General features: G+C 57.2%; 1 protein-coding gene across 1 annotated transcript in view; it reads right to left on the minus strand.

Annotated features, from left to right (window-relative positions):
• Positions 1–4,949: 4,949 nt before the first annotated feature.
• Positions 4,950–12,710, minus strand: part of LOC113406940 (enhancer of mRNA-decapping protein 4-like) — a 56,579-nt gene continuing 48,818 nt past the window's right edge. The window contains exons 23-28 of the mRNA XM_026653855.2: positions 11,542–11,657; positions 9,893–10,058; positions 8,704–8,890; positions 7,549–7,768; positions 6,616–6,779; positions 4,950–5,142 (exon numbers count right to left, since the gene is read on the minus strand). Coding sequence (XP_026509640.1) covers positions 4,950–5,142; positions 6,616–6,779; positions 7,549–7,768; positions 8,704–8,890; positions 9,893–10,058; positions 11,542–11,657 — 1,046 coding nt within the window. The remainder of the gene's footprint in view (positions 5,143–6,615; positions 6,780–7,548; positions 7,769–8,703; positions 8,891–9,892; positions 10,059–11,541; positions 11,658–12,710) is intronic.

Below are 12,710 nucleotides of genomic sequence, written 5' to 3' on the forward strand. Positions count from 1 at the left end.
CCGCCCCCAGCCGGCCCCGCCCTCCGCCCCGGCCCCGCCCCATGGCACCCACGGGGGGCGTCACGTCTTCCGCGCGGCTCCCGGGCCCTGCCCGGCCCCTCCGCCGCGGGGGGCTGGAGCCCCGGGGTCCCCGGGCCGATGGGGAGCCGCGCTCTGGAGCCAGAGGCTGGGAGCTGCGTCTCCCCAGCAGCCCCGGTACCACCCGGACCCTTCGAAACAAGCCCGTCTACACTGGCGGTGAAAGCGCCCCGGGGACCCGGCTAGAAACAATCCAAGCACCTGCCCTGCGCCCCGCTCCTCAGCTTCCCCGGGGGCAGCCCGGCAACTCCTCCCGGCTCGGCCTAGCAAGTCATCCCCACGTCCTCCTCGTGTCTGCCGGTCCCGCCTGGACCCGCTGGCCTGAGTTCTGGGGCGGGGAGGGGGTTACAATACAACCGGAGGGAATTTACCTCCTCACCCCCCTCTGCTCCCCGGGCCTGGGCCCTGTCCTCTGATCCTCTTCGGTTTGCTATCACACCCAGGCTCACGCCCCAGCGACTGTTACAGCGCCGGGGTTTCTGTCTGTGAAGCAGGGTTCAGGGCAGGCTGGCAAAGTTTACAGAATTGTTCTAGAGCCATTAACAGATAGGCCCCATCAACCAGGGTAATTTGCCTAATTACCCCCCACTACTGTTAGCCCCCAGAGGGCTGTGGTCACCCCCCCCCCCATGGAATTACCTACAATCCCTGGCCCCCGATGATCCATAACCGTAGCGCAGTGAGCGCTCCCACAGCTACTGTCCGAAATAGCCGGATCTGCCCCAGGGAGGATACGGCTTTTGCTTCTATTAAAACTTGACATTCAAGAAAGTGGGTTAAACTTGAGGAGCCTCGACTCTGCTGAGAGGTGAACGTGGGGTTTCTCTAGCATTTTGCGGTCTCGCTGCACTTCACAGAGACTTGAGTCAGATCCTGACAGCAGGGAAATGGGGCAAGTGGTGCTGGTGGCCAGGGCAGTGGATCACTCTATGGAGAAATGAAGCCCAGCACCTTCTCCCTCCAGGCACTACTGCCGCGTTCGGGCATGGGCTGAGCGGGGCAAGCCAGGGCCAGGGCTGTGCAATTTGGTGCAGAATCGTGCCCCCAAATCTAAGTTTTCATTAAGAAAACAGGAAGTGTCTGTGTGTGGAAGTCATGCTGGGAAGGAAATCAATGCAGCATTTGCTGACCCCCTGAAAAGAGGAGGTGTGAAATAACCTTTATTTAAGAGGAATAAGAACAACTCTGAAACTTAAGGATGACAGTGTAAAAGTCAACATTGTTAACTTTTTCACTGCTGATTTATTTATTTATTTTTTAAAGAAACACACACTCAGCTAGTGAGCTTTCTCCAGCTGGTTACTGGCACAGTTACCCACACAATTTAGGGCTCTTTCCTCCCCCTCGGGGTACAATGGCTCTCTAAAAGTTAACGGGACCTTGTCTCAATAAAGGAGCCTTTATCACACAGTAAATATTCTTAAAACATGTATTTATTAGCAATTGAGAATACACATGCCAAGCATCTAATGCTCACCTCTCCCACTAAAGCAGACTGCTGTCTCCCAATGGGCAGTCAGGACTCCGGCTTCCACACAGTCTAGTCATGCAGGAGTTAAAAATCCTAGCAGCTTTGGTCTTGAGCTGTATCCCGGTGTAAAGGTCCAATGAGCTTGTTTCCTGACCCTCATTACATAGTTAAAATGAGGATTTTGCTTATCTATGTCATAACCAATTATTTGACTCAAAGCATAGCTATGCAAAACACTAAGCAATTATTTTCACTACACAAAGATGCATATGCCTAAGACCACCTACTCATTAGCTTTTGTTGATTTCAAAATTAGCAAAATCTTTTCAAGGTCTACTTATCTTTACGCTTCATTAGTGGGATACACTTGCAACAGCAAAACCTTTTGCTTTTTATTATCAAGAAGAAGCTGCAGACACTCAAGGCTCCCATTCTCGTGACTTCGTTAATCTCTATCTATCCCTGTTAGCAATGCTGCAGCTGCTACATTTCTATCTGTCTGCCTACATCAAGGCCAAATTCTCCTGACTGTGTAGTTTTTGTTTTCAATTTATGGTGGCTAAACGTAGAACAACTCTGAAAGGTTAGCTGCAGGTTACGCTAAGGTGGCTGTGGGTCATGTCAAGTCCAGGCCTCTAGTTACAACTCAGGGAATTACAAGTTCAAACCCACCCTTCTTTCCCCTTCCTTGTTAGATGAATGGAATTTGCAAATGAAGCACAAGTTAAGAGGAACTCAGCAAAGAAGTTAGTTCATATCTGTACTGTGAGGGACCTCCAGTAGCAGGAATGCCAACAAAGCTCTTGGAGATGAGCTCAGTCCAACAGCTAACAATGCTCACTCTCTGTGGGGCTGCACGGGACGGGGTTTTAACAGGAGTCCCCAGAGCCCGTCCTGCCCTCTCTGCAGCCTGGAAGAGGATACCCCCACAGCAACGCTCACCCTTCAGAAAGAAAAGGACACTGACAAATTTAAGAGACTCCAACAAAGGAGGGCACAGCTGATAAAAGGATTAGAGGGTATCAGCTAGGAAGAGATTAAGGGGACAGACTGTGCAAACCATGCAGGGGAGGGGGGAGAGACCAGACCAGTCAGACTGGCGGTTATTGTAGGGACCTGAGCAGTAGTAACAGACTAACTCCAAGGCAGGCGACCTGGCTGGAAGGGGGCATGGGAGTCTCATTACCACAGCTGTTCAAGGCTGCTCTGGGTTTTGATCCTGCTGGCCCTTTCCAGAGCGGCTAGGTGACCTGGCCAGCCCATTCTGGCTCCGGGGATTGGAGTGACTAGGCCGCAGCTCTTCAGCTGGCTGTACACAGAACGCACGGGAGCCCAAGGTTTCCTGCACAGTATTTTAATCCTTAAAGCCTTTTTGATTTATCGAGCTGCAAGAACCCCCCGAGCAGCAGCCCCATCTAGGCTGCCCTGGAGCAGCTGGAAGGCTGTTGCCAGGCCTGCCCCAGCTGATTGCCACCCCCGCATTCCCCACAGCCGGCAGGAGTCTTCCATGTGGCAGAGATTTTCACTGCACGGGGGGATGGGGCAGCTGCCACTGCGCTCGCCTGCAGTGGGGCTGGCTCCATGTCTCCAGGCACAGCTTCAGGGTTCACATTGTGCACGAACTTCTCTTGCTTCCAATTCCTACAAAGCGTTGCAGGTTTCTGCCACGCAGCAACGCTCCCGTCAGCTTGACCAGGAAGAGCGGCAGCATCGAGGCTGGGTTTAGCGGCCACACGCTAGCCAAGCCGGGCTGGATTCTCCTCATGGAGCTGCAGAGCAACACTGTCAGATCGCTGTGTTCTGGCCGGCCAGAGCGAGCCAGGAGGCGTCCCACGCCTGCAGCTGGCTATGGGGTGCGTTCAGGCGGAGGCAGGACACAGGACACAGATGTTCACCCTCAGGTGGGTCATGAAATTATTACTCAGGCCTGGTCTACACTAAAAACTAGGTCGACCTAGCTATGTCACTCAGGGGTGTGAAAAATTCACACCCTGGAGCAGCTTAGTTAAACCGACCTATTCCCTAGTGTACACGCCACTCTATTGATGGAAGAATTCTCACTGACCTAGCTACTGCCTCTCGGGGAGGTGGATTAACTACACTGACGGGAGAGCCCTCCTCTCCCGCCCACTGGCACAGGTAGCGTCTACACTGAAACGCTGCAGCTCTGCTGCTTCAAGTGTAGACGAGCCCCAAGGCTGATGAACTGCTCTTCCGCGGCTGTAGGGGCCTGACGGAGACACAGCCCTGCCCCAGAGGGTGCTCCTGGACCCAGCCACTGCTCCTGAGCACAGGGCAGCATCAGAGGAGCCAAGCTCTAAATGACAGTGACGCAGCTGGTATCAGGCACGTCACAGACCGCAATCAATGGGCCGCCTCCTTGGAGCAAGATCTTGTCCCCATTGCACCAGTGGCTTTGATCAGGCAGGTCAAAGCTAGTTGAACAGCAAGTTGGAGGCAGAGCCAGGAAGAGAACCCAGGAGTCCTGACCCCCCTTCCCACACTGCAGCCACTAGATCCCACTGCCTCCCAAGACTCCAGCTGCAGCTCTCCTTAAGAGTCCCTCCCCCCAACGGGAGCAGCTGTCCCGAGACGCCGTGCAAAGGGACGAGAACAGAGGCAGCACCAGCAGCTCGGTTTTTCTCCAAAAGTTGTTTATTGAACGTTTCTTAATGTTATCCAAAAAAGAAAGATTCAAATTTTAGATAAAAAGAAAAAAAAAAAAACGTGTGTAAAATCTGAACTGAAGAAAAGGTCTGATCCATGGACATGTTCCAGCACACAGGAGGGGCTCACAACATGATGCTCCCTGACCAACCTGCCCCGCTTGGCTCACCCTTCAGAACCGATGCAGATGTGCACACACTGCCCCCTGCTGGTGCCTGACCCGCCCTGCATGGGGGACTAGCCAGGCTTCTTGCTGCTAGGCCAGTGCCACTGTGGGAACCAAGGGGCTAACAGAAACCATTTCCCCCCTATCTGGCTGGGAAGGATTCTGTGGGCTCCTGGACTTCAGCCTGGGGCCCCCTCCCGGGAGTGAGGAATGCGTGCCCAGCTCACAGCCCCATCCCCGCTCCCCTCTCCTCCACTCCTGGGAGCAAACGCCCAACTCAAGGGGGAAGCAATGGAATGGCCGTGCTGCCATGTGACAGGTGGTGATGACTCAGGGACGGACGGGGGTGGGTGCCGAGAGGCCCAGCGCTCCCAGAAGAGGCTGTTTAAGAAAAGAAGCCAAGTGAGCGTGGAGTGATTATTTGGGGCTATACACAGCTGGCGTTAGCCTTAGCGACACCACACATTTACCTGGCAAGAGCTCTTAACACAAGCCACACGGGGTTAGTAACTACTGGCTCTGCAGGGCAGGCTCCCGTGCAGCAACCCGCAGGGCAGCCGGGTGCCGTTAGGTCATGCTGGGGGTGACCAGGCCCTGAAGCATGATCATGAGGCGGCGGGCCGGCTTGCTCAGGGTGTTGTGGGGCTCCGCCTGCAGGAACTGGAAGAGCTTCTGCCGCACCTGGTTCATGACCGACCCCATGTGGTCTCGGGTGATGGGGTCACTGTGGTCCAGGTGCATCACGGCCTCCTCCAGGTAGCTGAGGGGAGAAAGGAAAGCCCAAGGTTATCTCTCCACTTAGTGTGCAGCCCCAGCCAGGGAATGTGCAGGCGCCTCCTGTCTCACCTGCCCCGGCTCAGGTAGCTAGCTCCTGATTTGCCTCTTAGCAAGGAGTCCGAGGCTGCCCCCCCACTTCAGCACATGGGGCAGCCTGCAGACAGCTCCCAGCGTGCCATGTGCAGCATGGTCGCTCGGACTCACGGGCTAGAACTCTGCCTGGGCTGAACTTTGTGCCGGGTCTATAAAGCACAAGGGGTTTCTTCAGTGGTGGTTTTCACTGCATGAAGCAGAATGAGAGATTTATTTGGCACTGGGGCAACATGTGACCTACCCAGTTCTCAAGCCCCAAAAAATAGGCAGCAGGATGATCATCAAATCTGAGCATATGGCAGGAAATCACCTTGACCCAGACAGCAATTTAATGTGTCCTCCCATAGAGCCAACTTAGGACTGTTGGGGGAATCAAAGGCTAGATCTCCCTTTTCAAAGTCCCTCTATCGAGTCCTAGGGGAATTTGCCTTTCTAGGCTTCCAGACAGTTCTGTTGTCCTTCTCAAGCTCTTTTATTTCAGAGGCCATGTGCCCTGCTGCTCTGCAATCATGGAATCAGCTCCTCTCTGCTCCAGGATCTCTGCTGTCCTAGTAGAGAGCTGCGTCTCCTGCCCTCATGGCTGTGAGGGAAACCTTCACCCTGTGCAGCCTAAGAGCCAGTTCCCACCCCTGAGAGTCACTGCTTCAGGCTAAGTGGGACGTTGACTCTGAAACCTAAAGATGTCAGTTTTACACGAAAGTGTTAACGACTTCACTGCGGAGCACTTTAGTAAAAACACCCACAGTCCCAAACTGCTATCTACCAACCCTCCCTCCAACAACTTCCGCCAGGCACCATCGGCACATGGAAATTAAAGCTCACGGGGCAGCGTAAAGTTATATTAACTATCAAATCAGCCCAGATGAACTGCGCTGGCTGTCCTGTTCATTAGTGGATTCAGTTCAACAGACACCTCCACATTTTCATATCTCTGAACCTCCAGTGAAGTGCCCCAGAATCCAGGAGCCTGGCCTGGAGACTGCCAAGCCGGGGCTAAGCCCATTGTCCCATGGGGTGACCAGAACGGAGCACAGGACTCCAGGGGAGGGCACATCACTGGCTTAGAGCCACACTCAGCCAACAGCCCAGCTCAGCACTCAGGACAGTGGTGATGGAAGCTAAAGCAAACTCTATGGCTGAGTGGCCGTTATTTTTCACTGCATCTGTGCTCTGAGCAGAGCCTCTCACTGAGCCGTCCACAACGACGCTCTGGTCTTCTCCTGAGCTGAGAAGCCAGGAACACGCCTGAGGAGTTCGAGTTGTTCCTCAGAACGAGCATTGCCTGGTACGAGTCTACAACCGACACACGCTGGTATTGCTGTCGCTGGGGTGGGGCAGGGCGAAGCTCCGGAACGACACTCACTTCAGTTTCAGTTCGGTGCGGGTGCCCAGATCCGAGGAGAGCTGCTGAATGAGAGACAGGAGGACGGGCTGGGAGAGCGGACATGGGTGCTGTCCAAACACCTGCTGAGGATCCACCGTCTCACAGACGTACAGGACCAGGTTCAGATCAGCTGCCGTGAGAGCCTACGGGAGACATGTATTTAGAGATGTTGGGGTGGAGGGGGACTGAGGAGCACTACAATGGAGGGAGGAGGCCCTGCTGGGGCACAGCTGAACACCAGCCTTCCTGCCCAGAGGTCTCAGCTCACTCAACGCACCAGCTGAAAGGTGCTTGGGGGGATGCACCACGCATGGCAAGGACAGCTGTCTCCACTCAGGAGCCCCAGGACTGGAGCAGCGGATTGAGACTGCAGGCCTCAGCACAGCTGCGTGGGGAGCTCGCTCGGTGCACTGCCTCCACCGTCCATGCATGTAGCCCCTTCGCTCCCAGGAACACCATGAGCATGGCCTGCATTCGTTCAGAGCGCGGGGCGGGGGAAACCAGGGTAGGATGGTGCTCAGATCCCACCTGGGACCAGGAGAGGAATCTATACACTACAGTTCTGCGCCCCCTGCTGGCTCAGTGGCAGAGTAACAGTGCCCGGCACTTACAGATGTTGGTCTGCAGGGGTCAAGCACATCCGTTACTTTAATACACAGCACTACAAGGCTTTCTATGGTCAAGGGCTTCACAGTTAACCCTTCACCTGCCCCACCCCAGCGCCGTCAGAATGGGAAGCACCGGCTCCACAATGCTGCAGTGGCCAGAGCTGCCGACCCCAGGGGAGCCTTGGCAAAGCCTGGCTCCTGAGGACCTACAGCAGAACAAGGGGGCCTCTCCTCCCTTGGGCAGAGCCAGGGGACACGTCTTGGTGCCTCTGGGAGGATCAGGCCTACGTGGCGGCCTGCGTACCTGCTGGAAAGCCTGGTTGAGGCGGCCCTGCTGCAGCAGCTGCAGGACGTGAGTCTGCTGAGACTGGAAGTCCAGGTGAGCAGAGGGGATGGGCGTGCCTGCTGCGGAGCGCATGGCCTGCACGATGCTCGAGGTGACGGCCGCTTGCTGCTCCTTCATGGCCAGGCTCACCTCGCCCTTGATGACCCTCTGCACCTGGGTCAGAATAGAGTCCTGCATGCTAGAAACAGAGGGAGGCGTGAGAACAGGACGGAGCTGCCAGGGATTTCGCTGCTCTCGCACTGGTCAAGCAGGGCTCCAGCTATTAGCATAGGTGCTTTTCACGCTTTACGTTCGCATGAGCCCCAAGGGTTAACATGAAGTGCTTCGGTGCCCAGGCACAGACACTAAGTACCTGGAATTCGGCAGAGCCCCTGCACAGGCACCCTGGGGCTAGGAATCTGCAGAAGAGGCATTCGTTAGCGATCAGATGTTTGAACTTCTGAATGCATCTGGTGCTGGTGAAAGGCCGTAGAGATCCACAAGTCTCCACTCAAGCCCGTGACAGGGGAGAGTTAGTGCCAATGCAGAGGGTGCTCTCTGAGATGTGGACACCTGTCTGCCGGGACACGGGCCCCAGCGCATAATGGGCATAAAGGGCCAAACTCTGGCCAGCTGCAGCCATGTCAGACCAGCGGAGACTTCCCAGTGGGACAGGAGAATCCGCTCTCGGGCAAGGTACATGCTGGGCTGGCTGGAAACACACAGGGACGCTGCCCTCCAGGCCTTTCAACAGCGAGAGTCGAGGATCAGCTCCCTCAGCTGCAAGTTTGTTTCACTGCTGGGGTCCCCCTAGATGCCAAGGCATGCGCTGCTGCAGAACAGGGGGGAGAGTGAGGAATTCCCCCAGGTTGGCTGAGGACATGGCGCATCAGGGAGACGCTGCGAAGAGCAGCGACAAATCAGAGTCCTTATGGAAGGGAGTGGCTGTGCCCATGGTGTGCCCGGGGCAGCGTGTGCGTGCCAGGGACCAAGCCTCCATTTAGAACGAAGAGGCAGCTGCATGTTACAGAGAGAGCCACAAGCCGGGTCTTTGGCACCCCCCCCCCCGCTGCCCTTGCCCGTCCCTCCTGCACATCCAATCCAGCGGAGCCCCAGACCCAACGCCCGACTTACTTGCCCACAATGAGGTGCAGCTGATGCTGCACTTCGGTGTGCACGCTGGTGGTGATGCTGGAGGCCAGTTGCTCTGTGCTGCTCTGGAAGGTGCTGATCAGCTGCCGGAGCTGGCCCAGCAAGGAGTCTCGGGCCTCCTGCTCTCGCGCCTTCTTGTTCTTCATGTGAGTCTCCAGCTGCTGGATATCTGCAACAGCCAGGCGGTCCCTCAGAGGGCTGCCAATCACCATGCCACCCCCAGCAGAGCCCAGCCACTGGGGGGCTACCAAACCCTGCGTGTGATCTGTGAACGCCAGGCTCCTCCCCATCAGGCGCAAAGGGCCGTGTGCCTGGCAGAACAGCGAACCCGACAGGTTCTGAGTGGCTGGGCTTTGCTGGGCTGTTCCGGTGGGGCGGGGCAGGGCAGGGCAGGGCGTATACTACAGCCCAATAAGGCCACAGGACAGGCACTTGGGACATTTCCTAGGCTGGAGCCAGGAGCGGGGAGGCCTGCAGAGATCAAAGGGGCTATTTCCTGACTGATTTTTTGGTTCAGAAGATGGTCTGATCAAAGGCAATGGGGATGCAGGGTCTGCAAAGGAGCAGCAGCCTTTGAGAGCTCGCAAGGGAAGGGAGGGGCCTGCCGGCCTGGGGAACGTGTCGCTGGGCAAATGGCTGGAGTCAAGCAGTGCCTGTGGGCTGGGGTCGGAGGAGCAGGTTGCCCGACAGCACACTGGGGAGCAAGCTCAGGGCTCGGCTCACTGGGGGGTGCAGACAGGCAGGGACGAGAGCCCCTTGTGTAGCACTGCACAGTCCCCCCCAGCCATCCGGGGGTGCCCAGGGGAGCTCACTTCCTCCAGCAGCATCCCAGGTTGGCCACTGACAGACAGGGTCCAGCGTGGACACGGTCCTGCCCTGCAGCTGAGCAAGAGAAATGGCTGGTACAGTGGGGCTATCTTGCCAGCAGAACTAGAGACACGGCCCAGCAGTCTGAGAACGGGACTGGGAGCCAGGAGCACCCCAGATCTAATCTGAGCTCTTAATGTCCTCTCCAACCTCCCCTCACCCCTTCCTGTTTCCCCATCTGTAGCAGCGGGATTAAACTTCCCTTCCTCATGGAGTGGCCGTGAGGAGCAGTGATTCTCCGTGAAGCTCTCGGGCAAGGAACCGCGCTATATGAGGGCAGATCTCGGTTTCCAACAGGACTCACATTCCTGCGTCCCCTGCTTGAAGGTGTCGTTGATTTGCTGGAACATGGACTGGCAGCTCTTCTCAAACGCCGGCAACACAACGCTCTGGAACGCCTCCCTGTACGCCGACTGGATGGGCCCCTGCAGAGCGTCCGCCGCTGCCCTCGCAATGGCATCTGTCAGGTTCTTGCAAGAACACACGGGACCCCGAGTTGAGCATTTTCCTGCTGCACACCTCGGATGGAGGCACTTTGTCTCCCCCGGCCCATCTGCAAGCCCCTGGGCAAGCCAGAAGCAGTTAACCCCCCTTCCATTTGCCCTGGGCCACGAGACCACCAAGCCTAAGCGTTAACACTACGATCTGATGGCTGGGGGACCTGAACGAGTGCGCCCGAAGGAACATCCAGGAGCAATCACAGCAGTGATCTTCCACCCAAAGCAGAGCGAGCCTAGACACGGCAACCCCACGGGAGGGAAATCGCTGCCCATCTGGAGAGCGACGGGAGCGCGAGCACCGAGCAGCAGGAACTCGGACTCTGGGAATTCACTCTGGTTAGCTTAGACCAGGGGTTCTCACGCGACTGCCCTGCCCTGTCATTGCACCGCGACCCCTTCCGACAACAAAATTACTACATGACCCTGGGGCAGAGGGGGCCGGAGCCCAAGCCCCAGGTCTCAGCAAGTCTAATACTGGCCCTGGCCCGACCCACAGCTTGAGAACTGCTGGCTCAGACCAACACAGTCTGAGAGAAAGCAGCTGGATGGCCATAAATCAAAGATCATGGCAGTGTGTGAACTTTGATGGGGCGGGGGGGGGGGTTAATGAATAAAATGGCACTGTGCCAAGTCTTGGGGGACCCCAGGAGGTGGGATTAGTTCCCAATTTAACATCTTCATTAGTGATTAGTATGAAGGGGCGTCGCGAGCTCGTCAGACACTCTGGAGGCGGCTGCAAACACTCGTGAGCAGAGAGGAATTACGCGTACAGGGCTCTAATTCAACACACGGGCAGGAAACAACAGGAGATTCCACTTGGGAAAATGCAGCTAAACCGCACTGGGAAAAACACCCCCAGACACTCATGTGACGAGGGACAGAGCAGCTGCCCCTGGCCCCGGATCACCACCACTTGCCACCCGGCTAGATCTGAGCGATGGGACGGAGAGACAACGCGAAGTGTCAAACACCGTTCTCCCATCCGGCTGCCTGTTGTCCTGCTCACGCTGAGAGGCAGCCCTGGTGCCCATCACCTGCACATGCCAACGGCTCCCACTGGCCTTGGGGTGAAGTGCAGGAGCAGACTTGCCGACCCAGGCTGGCTGCACTGGGGCTGTTCCCGACACCGAGGCACAGCTTCTGGGCCTGAGCCTGTTTTCAGCTCCCGGGGGAGGCGAAGGCACTTTCGGGAATGATCGCTGGCCATGGGTTCAAACACGCAGTGCCCTCCTGGACAAGGAAACTAGGCAGAGCAAGGCCTAAGGAGCGGAGCAGAGACTGGGGGCAGCTGGTGCCTGGCTCCACAACAATCCTGACAAGGGGTCTCATCTGCCTATGCTTGCAGCTAAACTGTGTTCAGCCCCCGCTGAGGGCAGGTAATGTGTCAGCTGTGGGTGGCTCACCCCAGAAGGGGAACGCAGGATGGCCAGGCGGTTGTTGGTCTGGGCCTTACCTTTGATTTCACTAGCTTGGTGACGTTTTCCTTCAATGTCCCCTCGACAGCCGTGAGCTTGGCGGCAATCGTATTGCTCAGCTGGCCAGTGACAGGGTCCAGGCTCTTGGAAATGCCTGGGCAGGACACAAAGGAAAAGGTGACCAGGGTTCACCCGAGTGCTTTGGCTTTTCCCTTGCTGGGAGGGGGCCATGGCACCCAGTATCACCTCAGGCCTGGTCTACACATAAAACCTCATTGTCCTCAGGGGTGTGAAAAATCCACCCTCGAGCACCGCAGCTCTGCCGACCTACCGCCTGCTGTCTAGGTGGCTAGGTCAGGGGTGGACAAACGTTTTGGTCCGAGGGCCACATCTGGGTAGGGAAATTGTATGGCGCGCCATGAATGCTCACAAAATTAGGGGTTGGAGGGTGGGAGGGCTCCGGCTGGGGGTGCGGGCTCTGGAGTGGGACTGGGGATGAGGGGTTGGGGGTGCAGGTGGGTGCTCCAGGCTGGGACCAAGGGGTTCAGAGGGCAGGAGGGGGATCAGGGCAGGGAGTTGGAGCGTGGGGAGGGGTTCAGGGGGGCAGGCTCCAGACGGCACTTACCTCAAGCAGCTCCCAGAAACAGCGGCAGGTCCCCCATCCAGCTCCTACACGGAGGCGCAGCCAGGCAGTTCTGTGCGCTGCCCTGTCTGCAGGTGCCGCCCCTGCAGCTCCCATTGGCTGCGGTTTCCGGCCAATGGGAGCTGCGTGGGCAGCGCTTGGGGCGGGGGCAGTGTGCGGAGCCCTCTGTCTGCCCCTACGCGTAAGAGCCAGAGGGGGGACATATCCCTGCTTCCGGGAGCTGTGCGGAGTGGGGCAAGACCACAACCCCACTCCCTGGCTGGAGCACCAGAGCGGGGCAAGCCCCGGACCCCACTTCCTGGCAGGGAGCTCGAGGGCCGGGTTAAAATGTCTGGAGGGCCGGTTGTGGCCCCTGGGCCGTAGTTTGTCCACCACTGGGCTATGTCAATGGACGAATGCTTCTGTCAGCCTAGCTACCATCGCTTGGGGAGACAGAGTTCCTACAGCAACGGAAAAACCCTTCCTCGCTCTACTTTACGCCCGGCATGTAGATGGGGCTCAAGACCCCTTCCAGGGCAGCACATCCCTCCCCCAGGAGCTCCTGCGAGCCCGTCACAGCTCCCC

This window comes from Terrapene carolina, unplaced genomic scaffold, assembly GCF_002925995.2.
Source record: "Terrapene carolina triunguis isolate 2854851 unplaced genomic scaffold, T_m_triunguis-2.0 Scaffold166, whole genome shotgun sequence".
In the NCBI taxonomy this organism is placed as follows: Eukaryota; Metazoa; Chordata; order Testudines; family Emydidae; genus Terrapene; species Terrapene triunguis.